This window comes from Ahaetulla prasina, chromosome 6 (genome assembly GCF_028640845.1).
Source record: "Ahaetulla prasina isolate Xishuangbanna chromosome 6, ASM2864084v1, whole genome shotgun sequence".
Taxonomy (NCBI): Eukaryota; Metazoa; Chordata; class Lepidosauria; order Squamata; family Colubridae; genus Ahaetulla; species Ahaetulla prasina.
The window spans coordinates 46314805-46341225 of NC_080544.1; the positions used below are offsets into that span (position 1 = coordinate 46314805).

General features: G+C 34.8%; 1 protein-coding gene across 1 annotated transcript in view; it reads right to left on the minus strand.

Annotated features, from left to right (window-relative positions):
* HTRA1 (HtrA serine peptidase 1) overlaps positions 1-26421 on the minus strand; it is a 44663-nt gene that overhangs the window by 6364 nt on the left and 11878 nt on the right. Inside the window, exons 2-6 of the mRNA XM_058187764.1 lie at positions 15442-15541; positions 14817-15021; positions 2677-2871; positions 1818-1850; positions 1246-1360 (exon numbers count right to left, since the gene is read on the minus strand). Coding sequence (XP_058043747.1) covers positions 1246-1360; positions 1818-1850; positions 2677-2871; positions 14817-15021; positions 15442-15541 — 648 coding nt within the window. The remainder of the gene's footprint in view (positions 1-1245; positions 1361-1817; positions 1851-2676; positions 2872-14816; positions 15022-15441; positions 15542-26421) is intronic.

A 26421-nucleotide genomic window follows, 5' to 3' on the forward strand; every position in this document is an offset into this window, starting at 1 on the left:
CTTCTTAAAAAGCTCCATTGCTGGAGCACCCACAACTTCTGGAGGGAAGCCCTTCCACTGATTAATTGTTCTAACTGTCAGGAAATTGATTGTATCACCTTGACTCTATCATCTTACAGGTAGTTACAACCATTTGTTTACTGACCAGTTGAAATTACAACTACACTGAAAAAAGTTACTTATGAATGGTTCTCATAGTTATGACTATTGCAGCATCCCCAATGTGATCAAATCTTGGGTGCTTTATGATGGTTGCAGTATCCTGATATCATGTCTATCTTCCCTGTTGGCTTCCGACAAAGTCAATGGGGGAAGCTGGATTCATTAGAATGCGTGATTCACTTAACAATTTGCAGTGAGTTACTTAACAGTGGCAAAAAAAAGCATAAAATTGAGTGTGATTTACTTAATAACTACCTTGCTTAGCAACAGAAATTCTGGTCCCAATTGTGTTTGTAAGTCAAGGACTATCTATATATACACATTATACAATAATATGTGCTTTCTTGTCCTCATTTTTGCAGTAATCATTACATGCATTTTTCCTCATATCCAGTCTCTTTCATTTTATCATTGCACAAGGTATAATTTTTCAAATCTAATTGGCGCAGTCTGTAATATAATTCCTTTCACTCTGTTCCAAGCAGATTCCACATCTTCTTCCCTTACGTCTAATTTCTACTCATTCCATTTCTTTTCCTATAGACATTTTATTATTATTATATTATTACTGCATTTAAGGTGCCCCTAATGGGAAGCAGGGAACAATATGCTGACTTTAAGGCCATCTTTAGATTAAATATACTTGCATAGAATAGTATGACCATGCTTGTGTTATATAAATACTATTAAGCAAACAAATCTGAACTTGTTTGTAACGTATTACAAACGACTGATCACTCTTGAATGTGATCAGGATATGACTAAAGCTGGTAATCTAGCCTATTCTATTTTACAAAAAAACATTATGTGACAGCTTCTATTGACCAAAGCAATGATGGGCTATGAAATGTACCTTTGATATTACTGGGTTCAGCTAATAAAAAGGAAAGATATAAAATCTTAATGCTACCTCACATAAACAGTACAATAAAAACCAGGACACTAATGAGGAACAGATGATATGGTTTCTTCAATGATATACTGGCTTATTAAGTGGGCAGAATTTAGAAACTTACCTTTCAAAATTCAAGCCTGTTGACTTCTACCTTTGTCTCCCTACTATTGCATAGTATAGTACAGTACCTTTGGATTGTCGGTCATGTGATTCAGCGAGAAATTTTTTAATTTTGTCTGATGGTATTGCAAAGGAGATTCCAGCAGTGACCTTCAGAGTATTAATACCAATCACTTCCCCATCCTGTAGTAATGTGAATAGTTAAGTAAGCATAAACTCTTCAAACAAAGGATCCAATTCCTATTCTGCAAATTGAACTAGTACTCTTATCTGTGATTTATTGGTCATATAGCATCTACACCTCTAAACTGATTTTCAACTAGACACTGAATATTGCCTTCAAAATAAAATCTAGCTTTATTTCCAATTTGGGTATAACTGGATGACAATATCCTTAAACTTTTTCATGCCAACTTGTTGCAGTCACAAAATGGACTATATAATCAATGCACACTGAAATATGTACATAGTACAAGATTGAATGCTGAACTCCAAAGAAAACACATAGAATCGAGAATGAGTGATTAAATAAATACAAAATCTATTATTTGTGGGGGACACAGAAAAGCGTATTATCATTTATAAAGCCCCAAACCTCAATGTTTTATACTTAAAAATAAAAGTACTTAAAAATACTTACCAGGTTCACCAAAGGTCCTCCAGAATTTCCATACTATAAAATTTAGGAAGAAAATATATTTTAATTTTGAATTTACACTGATTTAGAAATATATTTTATGGTTTAAAATATATTTGCTTCCTAATGTATTCCAGAAATGATGTTCACATCTACTTATTCATAGAATTTCTTAAAGGGAAGTAAATAGTAAAACTTAAATGGAATAAATCTAACAGAAGGTCCTTCCAGACAAATTGATTTGTACAACTTCTGTTTGAAAGGCAATGTTTAACTAATGATCCATTTAGATATTATGTGCTAAAAAACATGAAACTGAGAGTTGTTGGTAAACCCAGGGTCATTATAAATGGGAAGACTATAATTCTGGAGTTAATTAATGTAGAATAATTGCAAAATTCTTATGCCAAACCACTAATCCAAAATATAAAGATGAGCTGAGCTTTAACAGATCTTTCCAGCACTGCCAATAATCAGTGAATTTCTCTATGACAAATCATGCTAAACTATGACACATACATAGTCATAAAAGGATTAAGACCCCACAAGTAATCAAAACCTTAAATAAAAGGAAAATAAAATAAAAGGACTGATTTGACAGGTATGTCAGAACACCAGAGACCCAATAAAATAGCGTGATAGGCCAAATGAAGTTCTTCTTGTTCATCAAATCTTGAGAAGCTATGCTCGGTCAGAAGTGGTTATTATTGGATGAGAAGTCACAAAAAATAAGAGTGCCATAGGCTAGAATGGAAAGCAAAGACAAAGAAAATCATGACATCCCCAGAAAAGTCAGTGTTTCTATATGCTTTTAATATAGAAGTATGCATTTAATGTAAGAGATTTATAAAAAGTGTCCTACATTGATAATGGCATCTGTTTGGATGTAGTCCATATCAGAATTTCTAAGTCCCAACTCTTTGCCTCCTCGCTGGGTAGTGCTAACAATTCCAGTAGTGACCGTATTTTGGAGAGAAAATGGACTTCCAATTGCAACCACAAATTCACCAGGCCGTAATTCTGCTGAACGTCCAAGGAGGAGGACTGGAAGCTTCCTCTGCAAGTAGATATGGGGAAAAATCAACATAAAGCAATAAGATCACAGGCATGGAAACAGAGCTTGGTTGATTTAGACCTAGCGGTAAGTGAACCTAAACCCACAGTAAGAAAAAAAGCAAATAACTTCAAACTCATGAATGTAAAACGGATAGATGGGAGCAGAGACTGACAAATACAATATAAAACCCTCTTTTAAGTCTTATTTTTCTGTTACAGCCTTGAATCAAAAACCATTATAGATAGAGATTACATGCGCAAATGCACAACTGAGGCAAAATTATGAGTAAAACTCAGAATTGATTATGTGGGATATACATAAAGAATGTAAAAATAACTCTTGAATATTGTTCTGCTGCTATGCCATTGTATTTGGGATTAGAACTGTAGATTGATCAAAAAGTTGGATTTAAGCATTGTATGATTCTACAAATAGCTTGATAATATATTTTGGTCAGAAATAGTCTACAAACTAAGACTGAATATCAGAGTAAGTGCCCTTCTTAGTAAATCAGCATTTTTCATCTTACCCCATGATTCTGCCCAATACTTATACTAAGGAAAAAGAAGAAAACCATAACAACCAATTTATCTGAGAAATTAAGCAAGGAAAACAAATACATAAACATTCATATGCTGCCCATAATAACAAAATTCAATTGCTGTCCATTTGTCCCATAATGATCTCAAACAAGTGGCATTTGTCCATTCTTAGAGAATCTGACCATCCCAAACATAATATGTATCATCTCTACAGCAAGATAATTTTGTGTTGCAGATAATTTTGTTAATTTACCAAAATTAATGTCTGATGAAATCCTGATGAAAGTAGTGCATTTCCTGATACAGACATATTTACACATCCTTGAATTATTTCTGGGAAAACAAAGGAGATTTGTAATAAACAGTTGATGAGTAATATAATCATTTACAGTTGTGCTGAGTCTTCAACTCCAGGCCAGCATTGGTAAAACGTTAGTTTGGAGCCAAGAACTGTTCACGGGTGATTCAGCATGCTTTCTGGAGAGATAGCCTTCTCTTTTGTGGTATTAAAACAAAGTAATCTGCAAAAAATTTCCTCCGACAGCAGAAATTTTACAATATAGTATGAGATATTCATTTCCAATGTGTCCTTTATCCTCTATCAGCATGGCAAATATTTCTTGTAAACTAAAAAGCCTTCCCTGTATTTTATTAAAATACATCTTATTCAGCTCAGAAAGTAAATCAAACATAGCAAAAATCTAAGGAAGTCTGAGTGCTTTTACACAGGAATTTTAAAGAGGTAGAACTGACTAACCATATGAACATTTGCCAACATGCTTACTTGTACTACAATTCTTTCTTCAACATTAATTATCTGAAATGTGATTTAAGCATTATCTCCATATAAAAGTGTTCCCAATCACAGAATTTCAACAACAAAAACATCTGATATGTGTGTTAGGTATAAGAAACACAAAGCTATTAATACATGTGCAATTGTCCAAAATTGTTAGCACTACCAACTATCACCCTGATACTGAGAAAAATAGGAAGTAGAATCCATATTTATAAAGATTATCAATGCTTAACAGAAATAATCCCTGTGATGTTGCACTCACAGTTTATCACTCATTTTGCTACCTGAAATAAGAATGTCATCCCACACTCATTCCTTGTATACTAGTTAACTACTGAACTATTATTATTAACTATTATTCAAGAGCCATCATTTAGGAATATCTTCTTCTATTTTGAAAGCCAGAGGCTAACTTTGGGCCTAACTCTTCTCAAGCATCTTGTTTTTTCCTCTCAGTATCTACTGAGGCAATTACCCTATTAGGCCCACTCATTGCAAAATTCTGATCTATGGGCCAGATATCCTATTCGTATCACTTTTTGCCAACATAAGGCATAAATCCTAAGTGTATATCCAAAAGCCTTTGCTAGATTACAGAGTAAAAGAATAAGTTCAAACTTCATACTTTGTTACCGGGTTTAGCCTAATGTGTCAACTTAGTTACTTCAAATTAAAAACTATGGTTTTTGAATTAGCGTAACATATATAATCCCAAGAAATAGTGGCTGAAGAAACAAATCACAGATAAACAAGCCATAATTTATTACGTTTTTTAAAAAAATGTAAAAAATATAAAAGCATACTTTTATTTCATGTCTGAGTTAGTAACATCACCAGATTCTAAATTATATATTTTTTTGACCAAAATGAAATAAATCTAGCAAAACCTGCTATCTCCTCATTCTAATGTGACTCAGCTGCATTTTTATTTGCACAGGCAAATGTTCAAGCATTTAAGTTTATTTGGCTAATTAAATTGAACCACCACTCTGCCTTAATCAGTTGACATATCCTTACTCTAAATTTGTAACAGAAATAAATCATTCTGAAATAAGTGTGTTGTTGTTGCTGTTGCTGTAAGAAAAGAACACTTTCCTCTGTAATCTGTATTTTTGAGAGTTTGAGTTCAGATTTGTTTTTAATGTTTTCTCCCTTTCATCTTCTTAATCAAGAACAACAATAAACATCTCAATACCTATCTGAACTATATAGTTAAAATTTGCGTCTTATAAAACCACTGCCTGAAATGACATGCCTCCCAGCAATATACAACGGATAAAGAAAAGGTTAGACATGCCAAAAACAAATCTCCTCCTGTGCCATGCTGAATCAAGATGTAACCTAGGGCAAAACATCATTTTTTTTTTCTCAATCTCTTTTTTGGGAATCATCTAATAACATTTCCAGTATGGTATCATTCATGCAGGGCTGATGCTGTACACACTGGCAACATTGTTTTACGTTTGGAAAGACTAATTTATTTTTAACATAATTAATTCCAGTGAAAAACTACTTGCAGACTCATATACAGAAAAGAACAAAGCAATCCTAGCTTGAGTTTTGAAGCAATGGTAATTCTGTTGAGCAACAATTCCTACTAGTGTACAAGTACAAACAGGCTGAAAGAACATAACCTGAATTTTCTTCACGAGCAAAGGCCTAAGAAATATATATTTGGAAGCCAGAATAACAGAGAAACTTCGTTCAGCAGTCATTGGATTGAACATAATGTAGATGTCATTCCTATTTACACTAATGGGAGCAGTGCTGTTGAGATTGTACCCAAACTGATAGGTTCCCTATGATTTTGAGGCTTGCTACTAAAATACACTTTTACACAAGAAAAAGGTTGGCAAACCATAGCATTCCTATCATTAACATTAATAGTTCTCCAGGATCCTATGATATTCCTACCGTGTTTCCCTGAAAATAAGACCCTGTCTTATATTTTTTTGAACCCTGAAATAAGCGCTTGGCCTTATTGCCATGAGCTTAAAAGCCTGATTGGGCTTATTATCAGGGGATGTCTTATTTTGGGGAAAACAGGGTAAAAAGACAATACCATTTTGAAGAGAACTGAAATATGTGCATTCCTGCAGCAAACTGAAAATAAAAGTTTATAGAAAAGGAACAATATAATTTTTGCAAGGTTATTTTGATATTCAGAGAATAATATCAGAATAGATAGAAACATTCAGAGGCAACTCTATGGAAAACTCTCTTTTTGTACCAATAATACAGCCAATCTTCCCATCTCCACTGCAATCAAGATATCCACTGGCAGTGACTTGCATAAGAGGAAACTGCAGTAACTTTGGACAGCAATCTCTCTCTGGGCATGGGAGGCCAGCTTTTAGAAAGCCCTTTCTATATTAAGGCAGGAACACTGTGTTATTTCTTAATGCCAAAAGAAGCAATAAACTTCCAACTTTAAATTTTAGAAGCCTGCAATAAATTTTATTCATCAGATTCTAGGGTGTCCTTAATTTTTTTCTATTGGAGATCAAATTCTAAATGGAGAAAAGAAAAAAAATCCCACTTTAAAGTCAAACAGTGAATAAGGCATCTAAAGAATGGATGATACATAAGAAAATAATAATAATTATGCTTAATGAAAAGAGATTTCTCCTAAGAGATTATGGTTTCATGCACTGCCTGAATCCCACGGGTATGTGAGTGGGGCTTCGCTCACTTGTGCAGCCCGCTTTCCATTGCTGGTTCATGGCCTGGGGATTGGGGACCCTTGCTATAGAGCAGGGATGTCAAACTCAATTTTACTCAGGGCCGCATCAGGGTTGTGTTTGACCTGGGGGGGGGGCCTAGGGGCATAGCCAGCTCAATATCACTCGTGTTGAGGGCGCCTGTGGCAGCCCAAGCACTCTGCCAGCAAAAACGGGCTCCCAAGCTCTGTTTTTGGCTGCAACAGCCTCCTGCAACCCTCTGCCAGCAAAAAAGAGCTCTGAGCTCCATTTTCACTGGCAGAGGCACACCAGGCCAGTCCTTCGCTGTTTCCAGGGCAGCCCTGCGGGCCAGTTCTAAGCGCTCTGCAGGCTGGATTCCATCCCAGGCCTTGAGTTTGACACCTCTGCTATAGAGGGTGATGATACAGCAAAGGCTGGGTCCAGTTTATCCTGACCATTGTACTTATTCTGCATATTTACTTAATGATCAGGAATGGAAAGAAATGTGAACTTTTACCCTCCCCATTTCTCCTTTGCCCATCAATCTGTCTGCTCAGTTCATATAGTTCCCTCGGTTTCTCTTGTTCTGTGGTTACTGTTTGGGTGGCCAGAGGGAATATTTTTTTTTCCTGTGTACACAGCCGATGGAAATCAGTAAAGCAAACTTTACGTATTTGTTTATAAGTATGCTAATAAATGGCAGTTATGAAGATAAATTAAGTCACATTTCAGAAATGACTTTTACAAAACATTGGAAGTACCCAAAAAGAAATAACCAAACCTCAGAAAGTTTAATCTCATGTGTTTATCTTATGGTACTTTTAAGATATCTAATGAAAGCTGTCTTTGAAGGATAAGGTTATTCCACAGCTTCAGAAGGCATTTTTTTTCTTTATTTGTATATTGTGGTAGTAGTGATTAATTAGTTTTTAAACACATCAGAAGACTTAAGGCCTCCTTCAAAGCAAAATCTGAACAGGAAATGACTGAAGAGAGGAATTGCCAATAAGTATTAAAGCAGTAACAGAGTTGGAAAGGACCTTGGAGGTCATCTAGTCCAACCCCCTGCTCACACAAAAGACCTATACTAGGGATTCGAACTGCCGAACTACTGACCTTTCTGATCGATAAGCTCAGCCACTGAACGTTTGATGAAAGCATTTGCCCTTACTATCCTATTGTTAATAAGCCTTGCATAAGCTAATTCTCTCTTATGTGTGTTGAAAAATACACGGCAATCAATGTGGGCATGAGAATTATGGAAACTGTAATGAGACATCTTGATGAATGATGTATTGAGAAAGGCCATATTGCATAAGTTACGAGTATGCATGTTTCCATTCAGATTCTACAAACAAATAAGAATTTTTTTCCCTTTCTGCAATTAGATCCTATTTTTTAATTGACATTGTACTGGATTTTCAATTAATGATGCACAATGCACCATAAATACCATGGTAGTATTTATGACTGTAGTTGGGTAATGAATTAGGTAAATGAATTATTATGAATAGGCAAGATTTCCCTCGACAAATATTCTTTCTCCTCTTTTCACACCACCAAAGTGAAACATAAGCTTTCTTTTTCATATATGATTGAAACCTAAAAAGTAAGATTAACTATTGTTTATTGCCACTATTCAACTTTTTAAAACCAGTCTAAATAAACCATATCTACTCATATGTTTTAGTAAATCATAGAAATATAATTGCATTAGAATTATTACATAATTCTAGTGTATACTCAAATAAAAAATAAAGGAAATTAATGGTTCCAAATTCCTCATAGTAAGAAGAGAGCACGTAAGCCAAATGCTTACTTAGGCTTCTTTTCATTATATATCATTCAAAACCAGCTATTTTCTGTGTATTTAGTTGCCAATATTTTCTTTCATACAATATCTGTATTTATCTGTATATCTTTGGCTACAGATATTGTTATCAGGAATTAGATTAACTTTGAACTCTATGTATATGTATATAAATACATAATTTATATCCAAGATTAAAACACTTACTCTGCCTAAGTTATATGAACAGAAAAGTAAAGCTTCTTTGAAATTGGATCCAATGCCTGGTAACTTTACAAACAAATTCATGTAGTATTCTTGGCTGCAATACAGAAATAGTTTGGCACTACTTTGCTCTGGGATATTTTGCCTACAATGCTGATATTCCTGGATGTTGCCCAAACAAATACTAACCAGTCTGGTCCTTGCCTAGTTTCTAAATCCAGCTAGGTGCTGCCACCTGCTATCAACTTAATAAAAGTACAAGCTTATAAAATATTTTTTCATTGATTCTAATTATCCCCTTCTCATCAATTCATCTAAACCAAGGATGGGGAACTGAGGCCTTTTTATGACTTGTGGACTTCAACTACCAGGAGTTTTGGGAGTTGAAGTCCTCAAGTCATAAAGGTGCCATAGTTCCCCATCTCTGAACTAAACCCAGACAGAGAAATAACACCAACATCAGAGCATTTTAGGTACTGAACATTTCTGGGAATTTCTAAGATGCAAATATTCTTATTCTTTCTCATGATTAAATCTGAATTAAGCAGTTGACAAATCCTTGTCAGATGTCTAAATCTAGCAATATTTCTGGATGAGATATACAGAGGTTCTAAGTCTTTCAGGTTTTCCCAAGATTAGCTGCCAAGTTAATAATAAAAAAGACAGTTTGTGGTAAACTGCGTGAATTTCTTAGCTTTGTACTCAAACTATGCATATTTTTTCTATCTTAGAAGATTTAGTGTGGGAGGTTTACTCAGTTCCATTTGTTTTGGCCTTTAATCAGCCACAGTGGATTCAGAGGATATGAGCTGCATTCATGATGGCTCTTTATCCAGTTCATTTTTGCTGAAGAAACAGAAAAACTTCATTAAGCTTTGAAATCTGACAGAGACACTCTGCTATCCTTGCTCCATTCCATCTCTATCTCTGTAAAATAGCAACAGCACAGTCAGTATAACACAATACCATGTACCATGTGAACAATGGTGCAATAAGCAGATACCCCAATAAGCAAACACAAAAATGAAATCATATAATGTGTGAATCAGGTTTTAGTACAAATCTTAAGTGATCCAAAACACCAGCTCTTCCTTTGGAAAAGCTTTACCATTTGCTCCAAAGCATGAACATTGCATTAAAGAACAATTCCCATTTAACAATTTTAGATTTGGTTAAAAGTAAAAAGAATTTTGCTCAATATTTTGATTTTTGTGAGGAGGATTCCCTTAAAATGAAGTAGGGTATATAGGATTGAATGAAGAGGCATTTAGGATTCTTTGAAATAAGTGAGCAGTGACAAATATTACAAAATAATGAATAGATATCAAGAAATATCAATTGATAATTTCATATTCAACTGATGAGTTATTAATTTGACTAGAGGAATCGTCTCCCTTCCTTATGTTCCTACTAAGAGTGATGCTTTGTAGAGAACACTGGGTGCTTCCTTCATTTTCTTGTATCACAGATTTCTAAAAATTATCCTGTTTCTCTTTCTTCAGTAAGCATTTATAAAGATCCTTGGTCTTTCTCCACATATTCAAATCCAGTATTATGGACAGGGGCGTCCCAGAAATGTCAGAATGATGGAATGTGCATCATGATGTCATAATGCAAGCTTCACATAAATATGGTTACATATGACATCATGGTGCAAGTACAAAAATTTGCATTGATAGCATTTGTCATTTGATTCCTTATCTTCCTCTGCTGATGCCCATGGTGCAATGTATATTATAGCACAACTTTATGGAAAGTTCAAAGAAATATGTTTCTAATTTATGCTGAAGACTTTTCCAAAGGAAAAACAAATTAATAATTAGAAACTAGTTCATTCCATTGCAGCCCGTAGCTCAGTTCTTTGTTAATTTCTTTCCTGTTTTTTTGTAATGCATCCTATTCTTAGCTAACAATAAAGAAAAACTGTTATAAGAGCATATCTGTTTTTGAACTGTCAGTATCATGGAATCTTACAGCAAGTCTTCATGTTCTGAAGATATCTGAAGGATGATGGAAAATATGCTGCAGAAAAAAAAAGTTAAATGGATATATTCAAGAACAATTTGAATATATTAAAATATTCCAGTTATGGAAAATTATAAAAAGACAATGTTTTAATCATACAGCTTGTCAACTTGCTATTGCATATAATTTTAATTCATTAAAAAGAATACTAACTTCAGAAAAAAATTAAAACAGTATAAAACAGTAAGCAACTCCTTTTTAACATGTAGACATCTTCATTTAACTATTCAATCATATTTATTTTTTCTAATATTTCTATTAAAAAGTTTAAAAAAATATGCCCTTTACAGTATAAGGAACTACTTATTGAAAAATGCCGCAAACAGGCAGTATACATATTCTTACTAAGAATACCTTAAAAAATAATAATGTGAGTATATATAGTTTTGTTTGTATTAGCTAGAATGAAGAATTTCCTGCAGCGCATTATTTCCAGAAACAATGCTTGAAATAATTCAGGAAACAATGCTTAAAAGGAAATTGCTGAAGTCAGCTACTGTATGTGTCTATCAACTTATTTCCTCTGTTCATCTTTGCCAAAACTCAGTCATCTATCATCCCGTGATCTCTGCATAGCCGGAAAAGGGTTTCACTGTAATTTCATTCAGGCATTACTGAAAGCAGAATGTTCACTGTCCATGTGAGCTTTCTAGTCAAGCTTCATTGGCTTTCTGCCTGTACCCTGATATATACAGTTGTGCATGTAAGACTCCCCCCCCCCCGTTAACCTTCATGTCAAATGTGCAAATATCTGCAGGAAGTTCCTATCATCTGAATGATGTTGGTGAAGAGCAAGGTTTTGCTAAAGTGGTCACGTGGTATAACAAATATGTGGCCAGAGGGGAGTGGGTTGAATTCCCACCCTCCCAGCTTGCCACTTTGATTCACAAGAATGCTTCAAAGCCCCAGATAAGACAATGAATGTGAGCAGTTGCTGCCAATGCTATAATAACAGCCACTTTTCTATAAAAGGGAAGTTTGGTTGGTAGAAAATACACTGTATTTGCTTTTTTTGTAAATGGTTGATTTGTGATAACCATAAAAGTGACTTTGTGATAATGCTCACAGCATGCTCTCAAAATTCCAAATGTACTGGGTCCGAATGTGTGTCCATTCCTGCCCTAACCTTTCCTTCCCCTCTCTTTCAAGTTCCAGTGTTGAACAATTGTATTTTGTGATGTATAGCAAGAATGTATTAGGAATCATTCAGTCCTTTGCTAATCTCTGTTTTGCTTGAATCCATAGATTATTTTTCATTGTATGTGTAGGATTCCCAGAATGCTGATTCAAGAGGGCCTAGATTTCCAGGCTGAAGTCAGTAGTTCAGGATGTTTTGATGCCACTATGTTAATACTGGGAACATTATTTGTTCAACAAATACAGCAGATAATAGATTAACTGATTAAATTTGTCAAGCAGCCAAGAAGACAATTAACATTTCTCTGTCGTGGTCTATTCTTAGATTGTAATTGATTCTCATGAATTGCAGCTCCCTCACTCCAATAGATTTCTTTTCATGACACCCTCCCCTATGCCCTTGGGAAAATGCAAATCAAATCAAATAATTGTACCCAAATATACCTGTTTAGTGCAGTGCCTAGGCTACTTCTTCTACTCTAGTCTAAACAATTGAAGCAAAATTGAAATGAGCTAGGAAAATCTATGAAACCTGTGTCCAAACCAGTAAAATAGATATTAAAGTTATGGTAATTATTCTACTTATTTTGGGACAGTGATGATAAGTTTGTTTCCTTTTGAATGGGCATACAATAATGAATAACATCAAGCTATTATCAAATTCTCTGAATTTTTATTTCAATCTATGTGTATCCTATGAAAATTCTTCTGCATATATGTCCATTAAGTTTATGCCATATATCTAAAATGTCATTCAGCTTATATAATGATGATCAAGCCGTTTAATACTTGCTGAATATCCCTTCAAGATCTGAAATTCTGGAATAAATATTTGTGTACCTGTGTATTCCATTTCCTGAACAATGTAGCAGTGCGAAAATAAAAGCATCTTTTCAAATATGCTAAAGACATGCATACCAGCAATGCATTAAAAAGCTTTGATAATTCCAGCTCATGAATTGAATGACAAGCCACATGAAAACCAGAATAGTTTAAAAGAAAATCAAATGTTACACTTCTGGCAACTTTAAACCTGTGCCAGAATATGATCTTCAAAGCAAGTGAACTATATATATATATTTAATTATGCATTCTGCTTCTCAAGGTCAAATTGTAGAATTAGGACGTATTTGCATAGGAACTGTCTGTCTCCTACTGGACTCTTGCATCAAAGAAGAACAAAAGGGACAGTCACTGTAGGGATAGAATGTATCTTTTATATTTTAGATGGCCCTATATTAAAAAGCCACAATGCAGTGTTCTGCTTGCCTTGATCTCAGAGAAATAATCTCCTGGTCTAGCAAAAGTCTTTTTGACATATCGATTGAAAAGCATTCTGAAAGAATATACTCAAATACAAAATAAGGAATGCATAACCGTGAGGACTGCTGTCTGTGTTTCCCTCTTGTCCACGGTCCACTGTTCAAGTATTTCCTATTGTAAATCTGTACAATAATAACTTCTTAGTTCATCAGATGTGTAACTCTTTTTTGTTTTGTTTGTAAAATACAATATATCTGGCAGCAGGAGACTTTTAATAAAATACTTTAGAACATTGGAAAGCACATCAATGGGAAGACTGGATTAATGCCAGAATAGCAATTATGTGTTTTTCTAACTCTTTAAACCAGGGGTCCCCAACCCCTGATCCGTGGACCGGCACTGGGCTGTGCTAACAAGCAAAGCTCCATGTGTGGGATGCGGGAAGCACACGAAACCACGCCCCTTCCAGTCCATGAAAAAAACTCTCTCCATGGAACCGGTCCCTGGTGCCCAAAAGGTTGGGGGCCTCTATCTTAAACCATTCCTGTTCTAGATAGGGAAAAACAGATAAGAAGGGCCTAAATATTTGGTTCTTGAATTTATTTGCATAATTCCTGGTTTTCAATAAGGGGACATGACTACAACTACGAAGAAAAGGAACTACTTTTTTAGTATGCAACTACATCGCAAAAAAGGCTTTAAGAGTTGTAAACTTAATTTTGCGTAGTTTCTTCTCCAGAAACACTACACTACTAACCTATATAACCATATAAAACATTTGCTAGACCAATTCTTGAATACAGCTCGCCTGTCTGGAACCCATACCTTATTTCAGACATTAATACAATTGAGCCATGTCCAGAAATATTTTACAAGAAGAGTTCTCCACTCCTCTGATTACAACAAAATACCTTATGCCACCAGACTTGAAATCCTGGGTTTAGAAAATTTAGAACTCTGCCGCCTCCGACATGACCTGAGCTTAACTCATAGAATCATCTGTTACAACATCCTTCCTGTTGAAGACTACTTCAGCTTCAATCACAACAATACACAAGCTCACAATAGATTTAAGCTTAATGTGAACCGCTCCAATCTTGATTGCAGAAAATATGATTTCAGAAACAGAGTTGTTAATGCCTGGAATGCACTATCAGACTCTGTGGTCTCTTCCCAAAATCCTCAAAACTTTACCAAATACTATCTACTATTGACCTCACCCCATTCCTAAGAGGTCTGTAAGGGGCATGCATAAGAGCACCAACGTGCCTACCGTTCCTGTCTTAATGTTCCTTTTGATTGTATACAATTTCATATAGTTATTACATACTTACGGTTATATATATGCTTATATATCGTATAGTTATTTCATGCTTATGCTTATATATAATGTTGTGACAAATAATAAAATAAAATTTTAAAAAAATGTGGCTATTCTTCAGATAATAGATGCACCTGAAATACTTTGCTTAACATAAACTCACCTGAGTATCTATTTTTATTAGTGCAATATCTGCTTTCTCATCGATATCTTTAATTTTAGCGTCATATGTCACACCATTCTTCAGTTCCACTTTCACTCTGTTCTTATTGGTAACCACATGAGCATTTGTAACAATCAGTCCATCTTCAGAAACAATGAATCCTGAGCCACTGGCAGCAGGAACTTCCCTTTTTGTAAAAGGCAATCTAAAAGACAACGCCAATATAAAAAAGGAAATTAATTTCTGAAGATGACAACATCCTTATGAATCTTTGATATTTGTATATTATTCTGCCAATTTCTGTCATTATTTATATATTCAGCATCTTCAGAACACACAGATCACTATGTCCCAAAGGTGCTTTTTCAAAAGGCAACTGGACTTGGTTTTTCCTTGAAGACATTTTGCTTCTTATCCAAGAAGATTCTTCAGTTCTTCATTCAAAAGCACTCTTGGGACAACCATGACCTGGATGACTGAGAATCTCCATAGACACAGATCAGTACATTTTTACAAAAGGTGAAAAGAATTTAAGAGTATCATAAAATGTTAATTCAAAATAATGTTATCTTTAAAATCCATATAATCAGCAGGACCAGCAATGTAGTTTGAATATCTTGTTTACCTGCGAAACAATTCTATATGAACCACAGCGGGTGCTATTTTCTCCACCACATCTGCGATAAAATTGTATTTATACCGCAAACTGTTGGGATCTTCCTGACCTAGAGAGAAAGAAAGAAAAACACTTGTCATACAGTATCATCGTGACCTAAAGAAAGCCACACAAAATTACTAATTGCCCATAATAAAGGGAGGAAAAATTTTAATTTCTAAGAAGCTGATTAGAAGTATGAAGATTATAAAAAAATTGTGGTAACATTCATAAGAAAAAGTACTATAAAGCAGACAGAACAGTTTAAGTTTCTGTTCAAAACATACTTGCCCAAACAAACTACCAAACATATGAGATTTGTGATAAAGAGAGAGATTTCACATTAAGGAAGAGTCTTTTGCTTTGTAAGTTAACTCTTGATAGATCATAAATACCATTCATTTTTAAAATGTACTTTAAAGTTTGGCTATACAGGTAGCCTTTGACTTACCACCATTCATTTAGCAAGGATTTGAAGTTATAATGGCACTGAAAAAAGTGATTTACAAATTGTCCTCACACTTATGACCATCACAGCATCCCCCCAGTCACCTGATTAAAATTTAAACATTTGGCAACCAGCACATATTTATGACAGTTATGGTATTCTACCATTTGCGACCTTTTCAGTCAGCTAATGACAAGCAAAGTCAATGGGGGAAGTTGGATTAGCTTAACAAATTCATTGTTCACTTATGAACATCAGTGATTCATTTAACAATCATGTCAAAAAATGAGTTGTAAAATTGGCACAATTTATTTAACAACCACCTTGTTTAACAATGGAAATTGTGGTCTCAACTGTATTTGTAAGTCAGGGACTACCTGTATAAATACTATGTATGAATTAAGTGCTTCTCCATGCATTATCCTCATCCTCACCTTCTACCCAGCAATAATGATGGTATGTAGGCCATTTTTCAGGACTTTGCTACTTAGTGTAATATGCAGCAAAGGCATCAGTTTACAGCAGCTCCTTATTAGTGAAGGAGTATATGAATCAATATTGGCTATTTGCTTTTATTATGAATTGCTTATGCTACTATATAATTGTTACTGATTAAACCAATATTTGCTGTTTGCTTCTGATAATATTGCTAGAAATAACTTATTAGGAATTAAGCTTTGTTATTGGCTTCTGCTTATATTATTGTAGACTGTCATAAATTAGTTGTTAGGAACTAATTCTAGCTTAGTAAATTGTAACCTTAATACTGGTTGGCATTAGTGAAAAGTTTGTTATCTCACTGCTGTGTCTCGCTTCTATTCTTGGCTTCAAAGCTAGGGACATCCTTGAAAATATAGAAGAAATTGTTACCCAGGAATTCAGACTCTATAGATAAAGGAACCAGAGTAGGGAGTTTTCCTGCCTCATAAATTCTGAATCCTGAAAGCATTCTGTCCAATAAACTTGGCGAAAGGGGCTAGGGGACTGCCCCTACACAAGGCTATGGGAATACTCCATAGATAAAGTGGACAGACACAGGGGCTGAAAAAATAACGCTTTAAAGACCATGTTGGTAATGAACCTTTGGTTCATTGGGTAAACTTTCTGTCTGTGTAAAATGTATATAATACTCTGAGCCATTCTCGCAGGGGTGTGGCTATTCCTTGCATGCATTTTGTTGGTATGTTTTGGATATAGTTTTGTCACCCAGCTTTAGCTATGGTAAAAGTTGTTATTTTTTGCAAGCCTTGTCTCGAGTCTCACTCTCTTTGGCATCTCAGTGGCTCGGGGAAACTTCTGGCCTTACATTAGTATAACATTAAAATATACTATATTCCTCCTGAACATTGAGCATAGTTTGCAGGAGTATGCAAACTATTTAAATTCAAATATTTTGAGTGTGAAATAGACACTTTTAACTTGAAATTACCTTCACTGGAAGCACCCTGACACTATTTCCGTTTTACTGGAAGCATCTTGAACTTGAAATACTTCCAGTAAGATTAAAAAGACCCAATCTGATCTGTTTTGAATTTGAAATGTTTAGCAATCCTATATGAATCCACAAATTGGCTTCCTTAACAAGACATTTGTGATTACATTTCTGTCCCTTGAGCAAAATTGGGAGAGAAACAATGTCTTATTGGTGCAGATACAAAGGGAAGTAACTGTTTCATCTGCTGCTCAAATTGCTTATTCTATTTTCTTAATTTCTCAGTAGACTCTGCATGTTGAGACTATAAGAAACCTGGAGACACTCAGGCAATTCTGCTGCCAAATCTATAGTGGTTTCCAAATATTTTCCACATATTTGAAAAGTCTGATACACTATTAACAAGGCAGTTTCAAGGTCTTCTTTCTAGCATGACAAAGGCAGAAAGTTATGGTAGAAAAAAACCAAAAGTATTAAAACTCAAAAAACTCAAAAAAGAAACAGCAGAAAAAAATACAGAAAACATCAAACAGTCTCCCCATGTTAGCTCTCTTAAAGCAATCCAATGGCTTCAATAAATTAAATTAAATGTTTATCCTGTGCAAAATAACTTGAATGGGGAGAGCTATACTGATTTCCTTGTTCTGTCAAATCCAATCTATCAATCTAATGAGTAGTGATTGAATGTCTTCATACCCGGCACCTGTAAGAACCCTCCTAGTCTTTGAAAAAACCTAAAATCTCTTTGATGGTATTAATGTTGGTGATGTTCTGTGTAAGCATCCAAGTAATGTTGCTAATCAGTTCCTTTTCATTTTATTTTCATAATTTTCCGAAGGACCAGTATCTAGGCATAAAAGTTCAGACACAGCTGCTGTACAAGATAACTAACAAGAAATGTCAACATCCCAAAGCAGCCAAGGTTAAAGAAAACCTATCAACTTCTACAAGGCCAGCATTCCTTGCAGCATATAGAGGAAGAGCAGAATGTTCTGATAATGAAAGCTTCATTAATTCTTTTGCTATTTTTCCTTCATTGGAACTCACAAAAATTATTTAAAATATTCACAAGCAGTGAGTTCTCCTATCTGTAAATCCCAATCAAATTAAGCACAGCTGCCAGACTCTGGGCCAGATCCAGGAGAACAATGTCTCTCATTTCACATAAAGGATATTTGCATGAGAACCTAATACCCATTTAGGAGATTATCCAAACAGTAACCAACACAATAGAGGGAGTCCTCGATTTACAACAGTCTGTTTAGTGACAGTCATGTCATGTGATCAAAATTCAGATGCTTGGCAACTGAGTCATAGTTATGATGGTTGCAGTGTCCTGGAGTCATATGATTACCTTTTGCGACCTTCTGACAAGCAAAGTCAACGGAAACCAGATTCACTTACTAACTTAACTATAGTGATTCATTTAACAACTGTGGCAAGAAAGATCATAAAATGGGCAAAATTAACTTAAAAAATGTCTTGTTTAGCAACCGAAATTTTGGCCTCAGTTGTGGTCATATGTCAAGGACTACCTGTAGCACAATGTCTGCCGCTGCTGAAGAGATAGCAAATAACAGTCTTATCAAAATCTAAGCAAGCACCTTTCCTGTGTTTAACTGCCCCAAACACTCTACTGCAAAGGTGTCCAATGTTGGTAATTTTAAGACTTGTAGACTTCCTTATGCTGGCTAGGGAATTTTGGAGTTGAAGTCCACAAGTTTTAAAGTTGCCAAGGTTGAACACTTCTGCTCTAAGTATAATACTGAGGAACCTCCAAGTCATCTACTTCAGGTGGCAGCATTCCATTAGAACCACTAGAATCATGCTTCAAGTACTTTCTCTACCTCTTCCTCACTTCATGGACATCGGTTGAGGCATAGCATATCAGTTGAGGTATAGCATCCCTATTCATAGATCTTTTTTTTTTAATTGAAAGAAGTTTTACAACAACAATTACATTTTTCCCCTCCCCCCTCCCCCTCCCTCCAAAACTCCCCTCCCCCCCCGACTTCCCAGAGCAAACACAAGGTATAGTTCAATAAACAAACAGTCATACATTAAATTTTTAAAATCTAACACAATTATAATCCTTCTCTCTCACATAACCTGACTTCTTCCATTAAAATCAAAAACAACGTCCTTCATTCAAAGGCAATCTGAAATTTCTTAATCTGATATCTATTTTGAATATAATCAATCCAATTCTTCCATTCATTTAGATATTTTTCTTGAGTACTGTCTTTCAAGAAGGCTGAGATTTTAGCCATCTCAGCCAAATTGGAAACTTTCAATATCCATTCTTCTATTGTGGGTAATTCTTTTTTCTTCCACTATTGTCCAATCAACAGTCTTGCTGCTGTTATTCAATCAATAAATAAAATCAATTTAGTCTCAATCACTGTACAATCTGTTTTTATTCCCAAAAGGAAAAATTGTGGTAGGAACTTTATCTTCTTCTTCAGAACATTCTGCATAATCCACCAAATTCTTATCCAGAAAGACTTAATTTTCTTACAAGTCCACCATACATGAAAATATGTAGCATCATCACAATTACATCTCCAACATTTCGCTTGCATATCTGGATACATACATGATAATTTCTTAGGATCTAAATGCCATCTATAAAACATCTTATAAAAATTTTCCCTTAAATTCTGCGCTTGCGTAAATTTAACATTTCTAACCCAAATTTTTTCCCATGTTTCCAACATTATTGGTTCCTGAATATTCTGTGCCCATTTTATCATATACAATCTCTTACAATCTCTCAACACATTATACAATCTCTTTATATGTCCCTGGGTTTGATTTCTAATTTGTTTAACCAAATTTTCTTCATTTTGAATAACACCAATTTTCTGATCTTCTTTCCATCTAGCCTTTAACTGTCCATATTGAAACCAAGTATAATTCCTCCCTTCTTCTTTTAATGTCTCCAAAGATTTTAGTTGTAAATTTCCCCTCTCATTGTATAAAAGATCTTTATAAGTAATCAATTCTTGTTCCTGTTCTATATTTATATTCTCTACTGCATGCCGAGGACTTGCCCATATAGGAATTTTATAATTTAACTTATAATAATATTTTTCCAAACACGCAGAAGAGAAATTCTCAACACATGATTCTTAAAAGCTTTATCTACTTTCTTATCATACAATAAATATGCATGCCAACCATATAATAAATCATAACCTTCTATATTCAAAATCCTTTCCTCCGTCAAATTAAACCAATCACTTATTACCGAAAGAACAACTGCTTCATAATACAGTTTTAAATTAGGCATTTTTAATCCTCCTCTTTCCCGTGTATCTTGCATTATTTTCATTTTGACTCTCGCTTTTTTCCCTTCCTATATAAATTTATTAATTCCAATCTGCCATTCTTCCAAATTTTTGTCTTTCTTAATTATTGGTATCATCTGAAACAAGAACAAGAATTTAGGCAAAACATTCATTTTTATAGCTGCTATTCTCCCCAACAAAGATAATTGTAATTTTTTCCAAGTATTCATTTCCTTCTGAATTTTTTTCCATAACACATCATAATTATTCTTATACAATTTTACATTTGATGAAGTAAGAAAGACTCCTAAATATTTAAGATCTCTTCATAGATCTTCAGAGCAATCTCAAAAATGTAAAGCCATAATTGAAGATTCTCTCAGGAAGATACCTGATATTCTGAATTGTTGTCAGAATGGCTATCAAGTATATGAAGAGGATTCAGAGAGAGTGGGTCAGGAGCAAACTGAAGATAGTTTCAGTTATTTTTTTCAGCCTTTCTATTTATGACAGAAAATTCAATTTCTTATAAAATGATATAATTTATTCTTTCCCACTCATTATTTTTGTCAGAACTGTTTGACTGATCAAGATTCCTCTATATGATAATTGAAGGGAGCTGTGTGATTCTGATTTGATACAAAAGATAAGGAGCCAATCCTCTCCTCTCATTCATCAGGTTAATTCTACTTAAAATCAATTTCTTAATTTCACCACACATAGGTTTGCAAGATGAAAAACATAAGAGGAAAAATTACAGATTATTTGTAATAGAAAAAAAAGATAGATTATTAGTAAACCAAAATTTACTATTGATGTTTTAGAAGCAAATTGTCTACTTATCTTTGGATATTAAAGCTTTAAGTCCAATGTTATATAGGGGACACATATATTTAAACTAGTAGGCATTTGTGTGTTTGTGTGTGTGTGTATGAAACATTGAAATACAAGTACAAATCCAGTATAATCAGTTATGTACAATTAGAGGATTCAACTTTGTAAAAACTTAAATATTTACTACTGTGAACTTGAGACAGATTTCCTATTTATCATTTCTTTATTTAGGTTTATATTAGATACAGATATATTTTGGGCCTCTTATACAAGATGGTCAACAAATGTTAATTGCCAGTATCTTGAATTCCCTCCACCATTATCACAAATCAAATGGAAAAGTAGTATCATGAACTATGACAATTTAGCCTAAATATGTCAGCATTTAATAGTTTTCAATAACAAAAATGAGCAATCATTTAATTGCATTCAATCTAAACACTGTTTTATCACAAATATAAGGGCGCCAGAGAGACTTCAACTGATACTATACCGAGAAAACCTCTTATGTAAACAGGAAAAATCCCTTGCATAGGATTACTTGCATGTATCACTATCGGGAAAAATGGCCCTACTAACAGCAGAAAAGAGAAAAGCTGACAAAGAAACTTGGCAGCAACTGATCATGGTAGCAAGAGCAAATGATTCAGCAACTTTCTGGAGATTAATTGCAGCATGTGTTAAAATTGTTTGAAAAGTTGTTCAGTTTTTATTGTTATTTTATTTTTGGGGCTACTTAATGTGTTTGTTTCTTTTTTGTTCTCCCTATTTAAATAGCATTTTTGTTTTCTGTTCATTAACCCTGCTGGTGAGCAGGGTACTTTCCTGATTTGTGGTATACATTATAACTAAGCTTCCCTTTTTGTGGTTTTGAATAACTCTCAAGTATTCCAGAGATTTTACTCTCTTAATTTCTCATGCAACTTCCTTTTTACCAATTCCCTTATTTTAAAGAAGTTCTTTCTTTTGAAATCTAATGGGTTGAATTACTTGCTATTTTTATATATATATGTATGTATGTATGTATGTATATATATATATGTATGTATATATATATGTATGTATGTATGTTTGTTTTAGTATAAATCAGGTGAATAATTATCTAGTCTTTCAGTCAATTCAACAATACTCATGCTGTGTTTGGTCTAGATCACGGCTGTCAAACTTCTGGCCCGCAGGCGGGATGCATCACATGCCGGCCATGCCCACGCCCAGTTTAGCAAAGGGAGAAAAAGTCCTGATACATCATGTGAAGCCACCATGACAATGTGAGTTTGACACCGCTGGTATAGATTGTCAGTTAGAGTGAAATCTCTGTTCTAGATCACAACTATTTATGACATTTAGAAATATCACCTATTCTTTGTTGCCAGAACACGAATCGCTATACATTAATATATTAATGTAAGGAAAATTAAGTTACTCATTACTCCCTTACTTTAGATGTCTATATATATACCTATGTACATCACAAAATTGTATGTTTTTCTGGATTCTAGCTCTTACAACTAAAGAGGAAGCTTTATAAGTACTATAGTACATGAATCATTTGATTATAAAGATATGGAAATTTTCTCTTGCATCCACAATGAAAAGTTTAAAAGTTGTGAAACTGAATGAGACAAACCACATATTCTATTTGGGATTACCAAATTGAGATGCTGCCAGGATTAGGTTGCTGCCTCTTTTCTTTTCTGCTGTTTCTTTTTAAAATATATTGTTCTGCATTACATTTTGCAAGAAAGGGCACCAAACAGTGATTTTAAAAATTCAAAAAAAATAGTACAATTATTTAACTGCAAACTATGATTCACCAAGGCCATAAAGATACAGGTAATGCTGATAGGAACATAATTACTCATGATTCAAATTATGCATATTCAGAATAGTTTATTGATGTTTCTCACAAAGAATGAAGTGGCATGTTAACTTATATAAAACAATCTAAATTAATTATGCCAATAACTTTAAAGGTAAGATTTATAGCTCTGTTGAATGTGACAAACAGAATTTATGAATTAATTTGATTCTATTGGAAAGGTAACTTCTGAGGAAATAAATTATATTTATAGGAAGTATTCCTGATCCACCATTATTAAAGCAAATTAAGAATTCTTCTCACTTTTAAAAAAAATAAAATACATGATCTCTGACTGCCATGTCCTAAAAGTGTTCTTTTTTAAGTTTCTTATCATTCTGATGTTCTTTTTCACTACAGTATTTCTTGCCCTCCTGATCTTCTCTTATGACTTGTTTTATATCATATGAAAATACGCATACTTTTCTTCCTATTCTACAATTCCACTTAAGAAATTTTAATGGATGATATAATATCAGAATCAGAATCAGAAATTCAGAGTTTCTAATCTTGTTTCTGGCTAGACTGGTTCTTTTAAATATTTAATTTTTACAAAATAGACAATGAGGTCATAATGTTGGTTCCATAAATTCTCTTACAGGAATAGCTTGGTTTTAAACAGGAAACCATCTCCTAGCTAAATTGTAACCACAGTCCACGATGTATGAAACAGCCAACTATCTTCATGATTATACAGAAAGAAACTGCTTTAGTGAGAAATATTGTAGCTTATTTCTAGGTGATAATGTTGTGAAATATCACATTATCAACTAGAAATAAGCTATTTCTCACTAAAGAAAGGGAGTCTAGAGATAGGTGTAGGCAATACTGTATAGCAGTTCTAGAAGCCATTCTCAGTGGAATGTAACCACGTTTTCCAGTTTCCCCCAAAGTGCTAATGATAAAGCTGCCAGAAAGTTACGTCAGTAGAAGTATTTTAAAAGTATTTACTGATCTTCAGAATCAACTAAGAAGAAAGCTTTCTAATGAGACAGCAAGAAAAATAAATTAGATAGTCTAGAGCACGGCTCTCAAACTCCTGGCCCACGGGACAGATGCATCACGCACTGGCCACGTCCACATCTGGTTTAGCGAAGGGGGGAAAAGTCTTGATGCATCACATGATGCTGCCGTGACGTGAGTTTGACACTCCTTTTCTACAGCCAAAAGACTGTAGAAATAACCTAGGGCTACATATTTATTTCATGATGACAAATGAGATTTACAGCAAATAACTTTGAAACCAAACATGTCTCTGAGACTTTATTCAGAAGCTTATTCTGACACATATAGTCTTCAGATATCATGGGTGATAAGCATATTTTTATTATTTTGTCACAACAGTATACACAAGCATCAACATAAAACAACAACACATCATATAAGCATATATATAAGCAAAAGTATGCAATAACTATATTAATTTGATATAATGAAAGGAAACAATAGGACAGGAACAGTAGGCACTTTTGTGCTCTTATGCACGCCCCTTATAGTCCTCTTAGGAATGGGGTGAGGTCAATAGTAGACAGTTTTTGGTTGAAGTTTTTGGGATTTTGAAAAGAGACCACAGAGTCAGGTAATGTGTTCCAAGCGTTAACAATTCTGTTACAAAAGTCATATTTCCTGCAATCAAGATTGAAGCAGTTAACATTAAGCTTAAATCTATTGTGTGCTCGTGTATTGTTGCAATTGAAGCTGAAGTAGTCTTCAACAGGAAGGACATTGTAACAGATGATTCTATGAGTTAAACTCAGATCATGTCAAAGGCGGTGGAGTTCTAAGTTTTCTAATCCCTGTCAGGCCTGGAAACCATACTAGACTTTAGGGTTCCAGACCTGGTAATACATGCGATGATTCCCGATAGCGAACCGGCCAGCCAAGCACTTACTCGACCGTGATCACGCTGTGGTACTAACATCCCACCAAATAAACTACTAGCGGAATTAAAATCAGCACTCACTGACGATGCTTGGTTTAAAGAAAACTTGCCAGACCTCACCTTAAGGGATGAAATACCCTGGAAGGGAACCAAGATTTATGTACCCATCGCTATGCGGCTGCCTATACTACAGAGAAGCCATGACTCTTGCTTAGGAGGTCACTTTGGATTTTTAAAGACTCTCCACTTGGCTAGAAGACAATTCTGGTGGCCAAAAATGAAATCAGATGTCGAAGACTATGTGTGGAGCTGTGCTACCTGCGCCACCATGAAGTCCAGACCAGGGAAACCCCCTGGACTCCTACAACCCGTAGCCGAACTCACCAGACCCTGGGAAGAGATTGCCATGGATTTTATTGTTGAACTCCCACCTAGTGGGGGAAATACGGTGATATGGACCGTAGTGGATTTGTTCTCTAAACAGGCCCACTTCACTGTGTGCAGCGGATTGCCATCGGCGAGAAAATTAGCAAAGCTCTTCGTGAAACACATCTACAGACTGCATGGAGTTCCTAAAAGGATAATATCCAACAGGGGTGTTCAATTCACAGCCAAGTTCTGGAGGGAGTTCCTACGGTCCATTGGATCGTCTCAAGGACTTAGTTCTGGGTTCCATCCGGAGACCAATGGGGCGGCTGAAAAATTGAATTCGATGGTGGAACAATACATACGGTGTTATGTAAATTACCAACAAGAAAACTGGTCAGATTTGTTACCATTTGCAGAGGTCGCATATAATAATGCTGCACACAGCAGCACGGGGTTAACCCCTTTTCAAGTAACCACTGGCATGACTTCGTTCCAATGCCTGAACTCTCCGTGCAACCCCCCACTTCTGTTTCCCTAAAGGACTGGATGAATTCGTTGAAAAAAGGTTGGGAAAATACAAAAAAGGCCTTAGCTGTGACAGCTTGGAATTACAAAGCCCAAGCTGACAAACACCGTTCCCTTCAACCCCCTTTTCGCATTGGAGATAAAGTCTTTTTATCTACTAAGTATCTGAGGTTGAGAATACCCAGCAGAAAATTCGGTCCAAAATTTTTGGGTCCTTTCCCCATTGTAAAAATTATTAATCCCGTTACCGTCCAACTCAAGCTCCCTCGAATGTTGGGGAAAATACACCCGGTATTCCATACCAGCTTATTA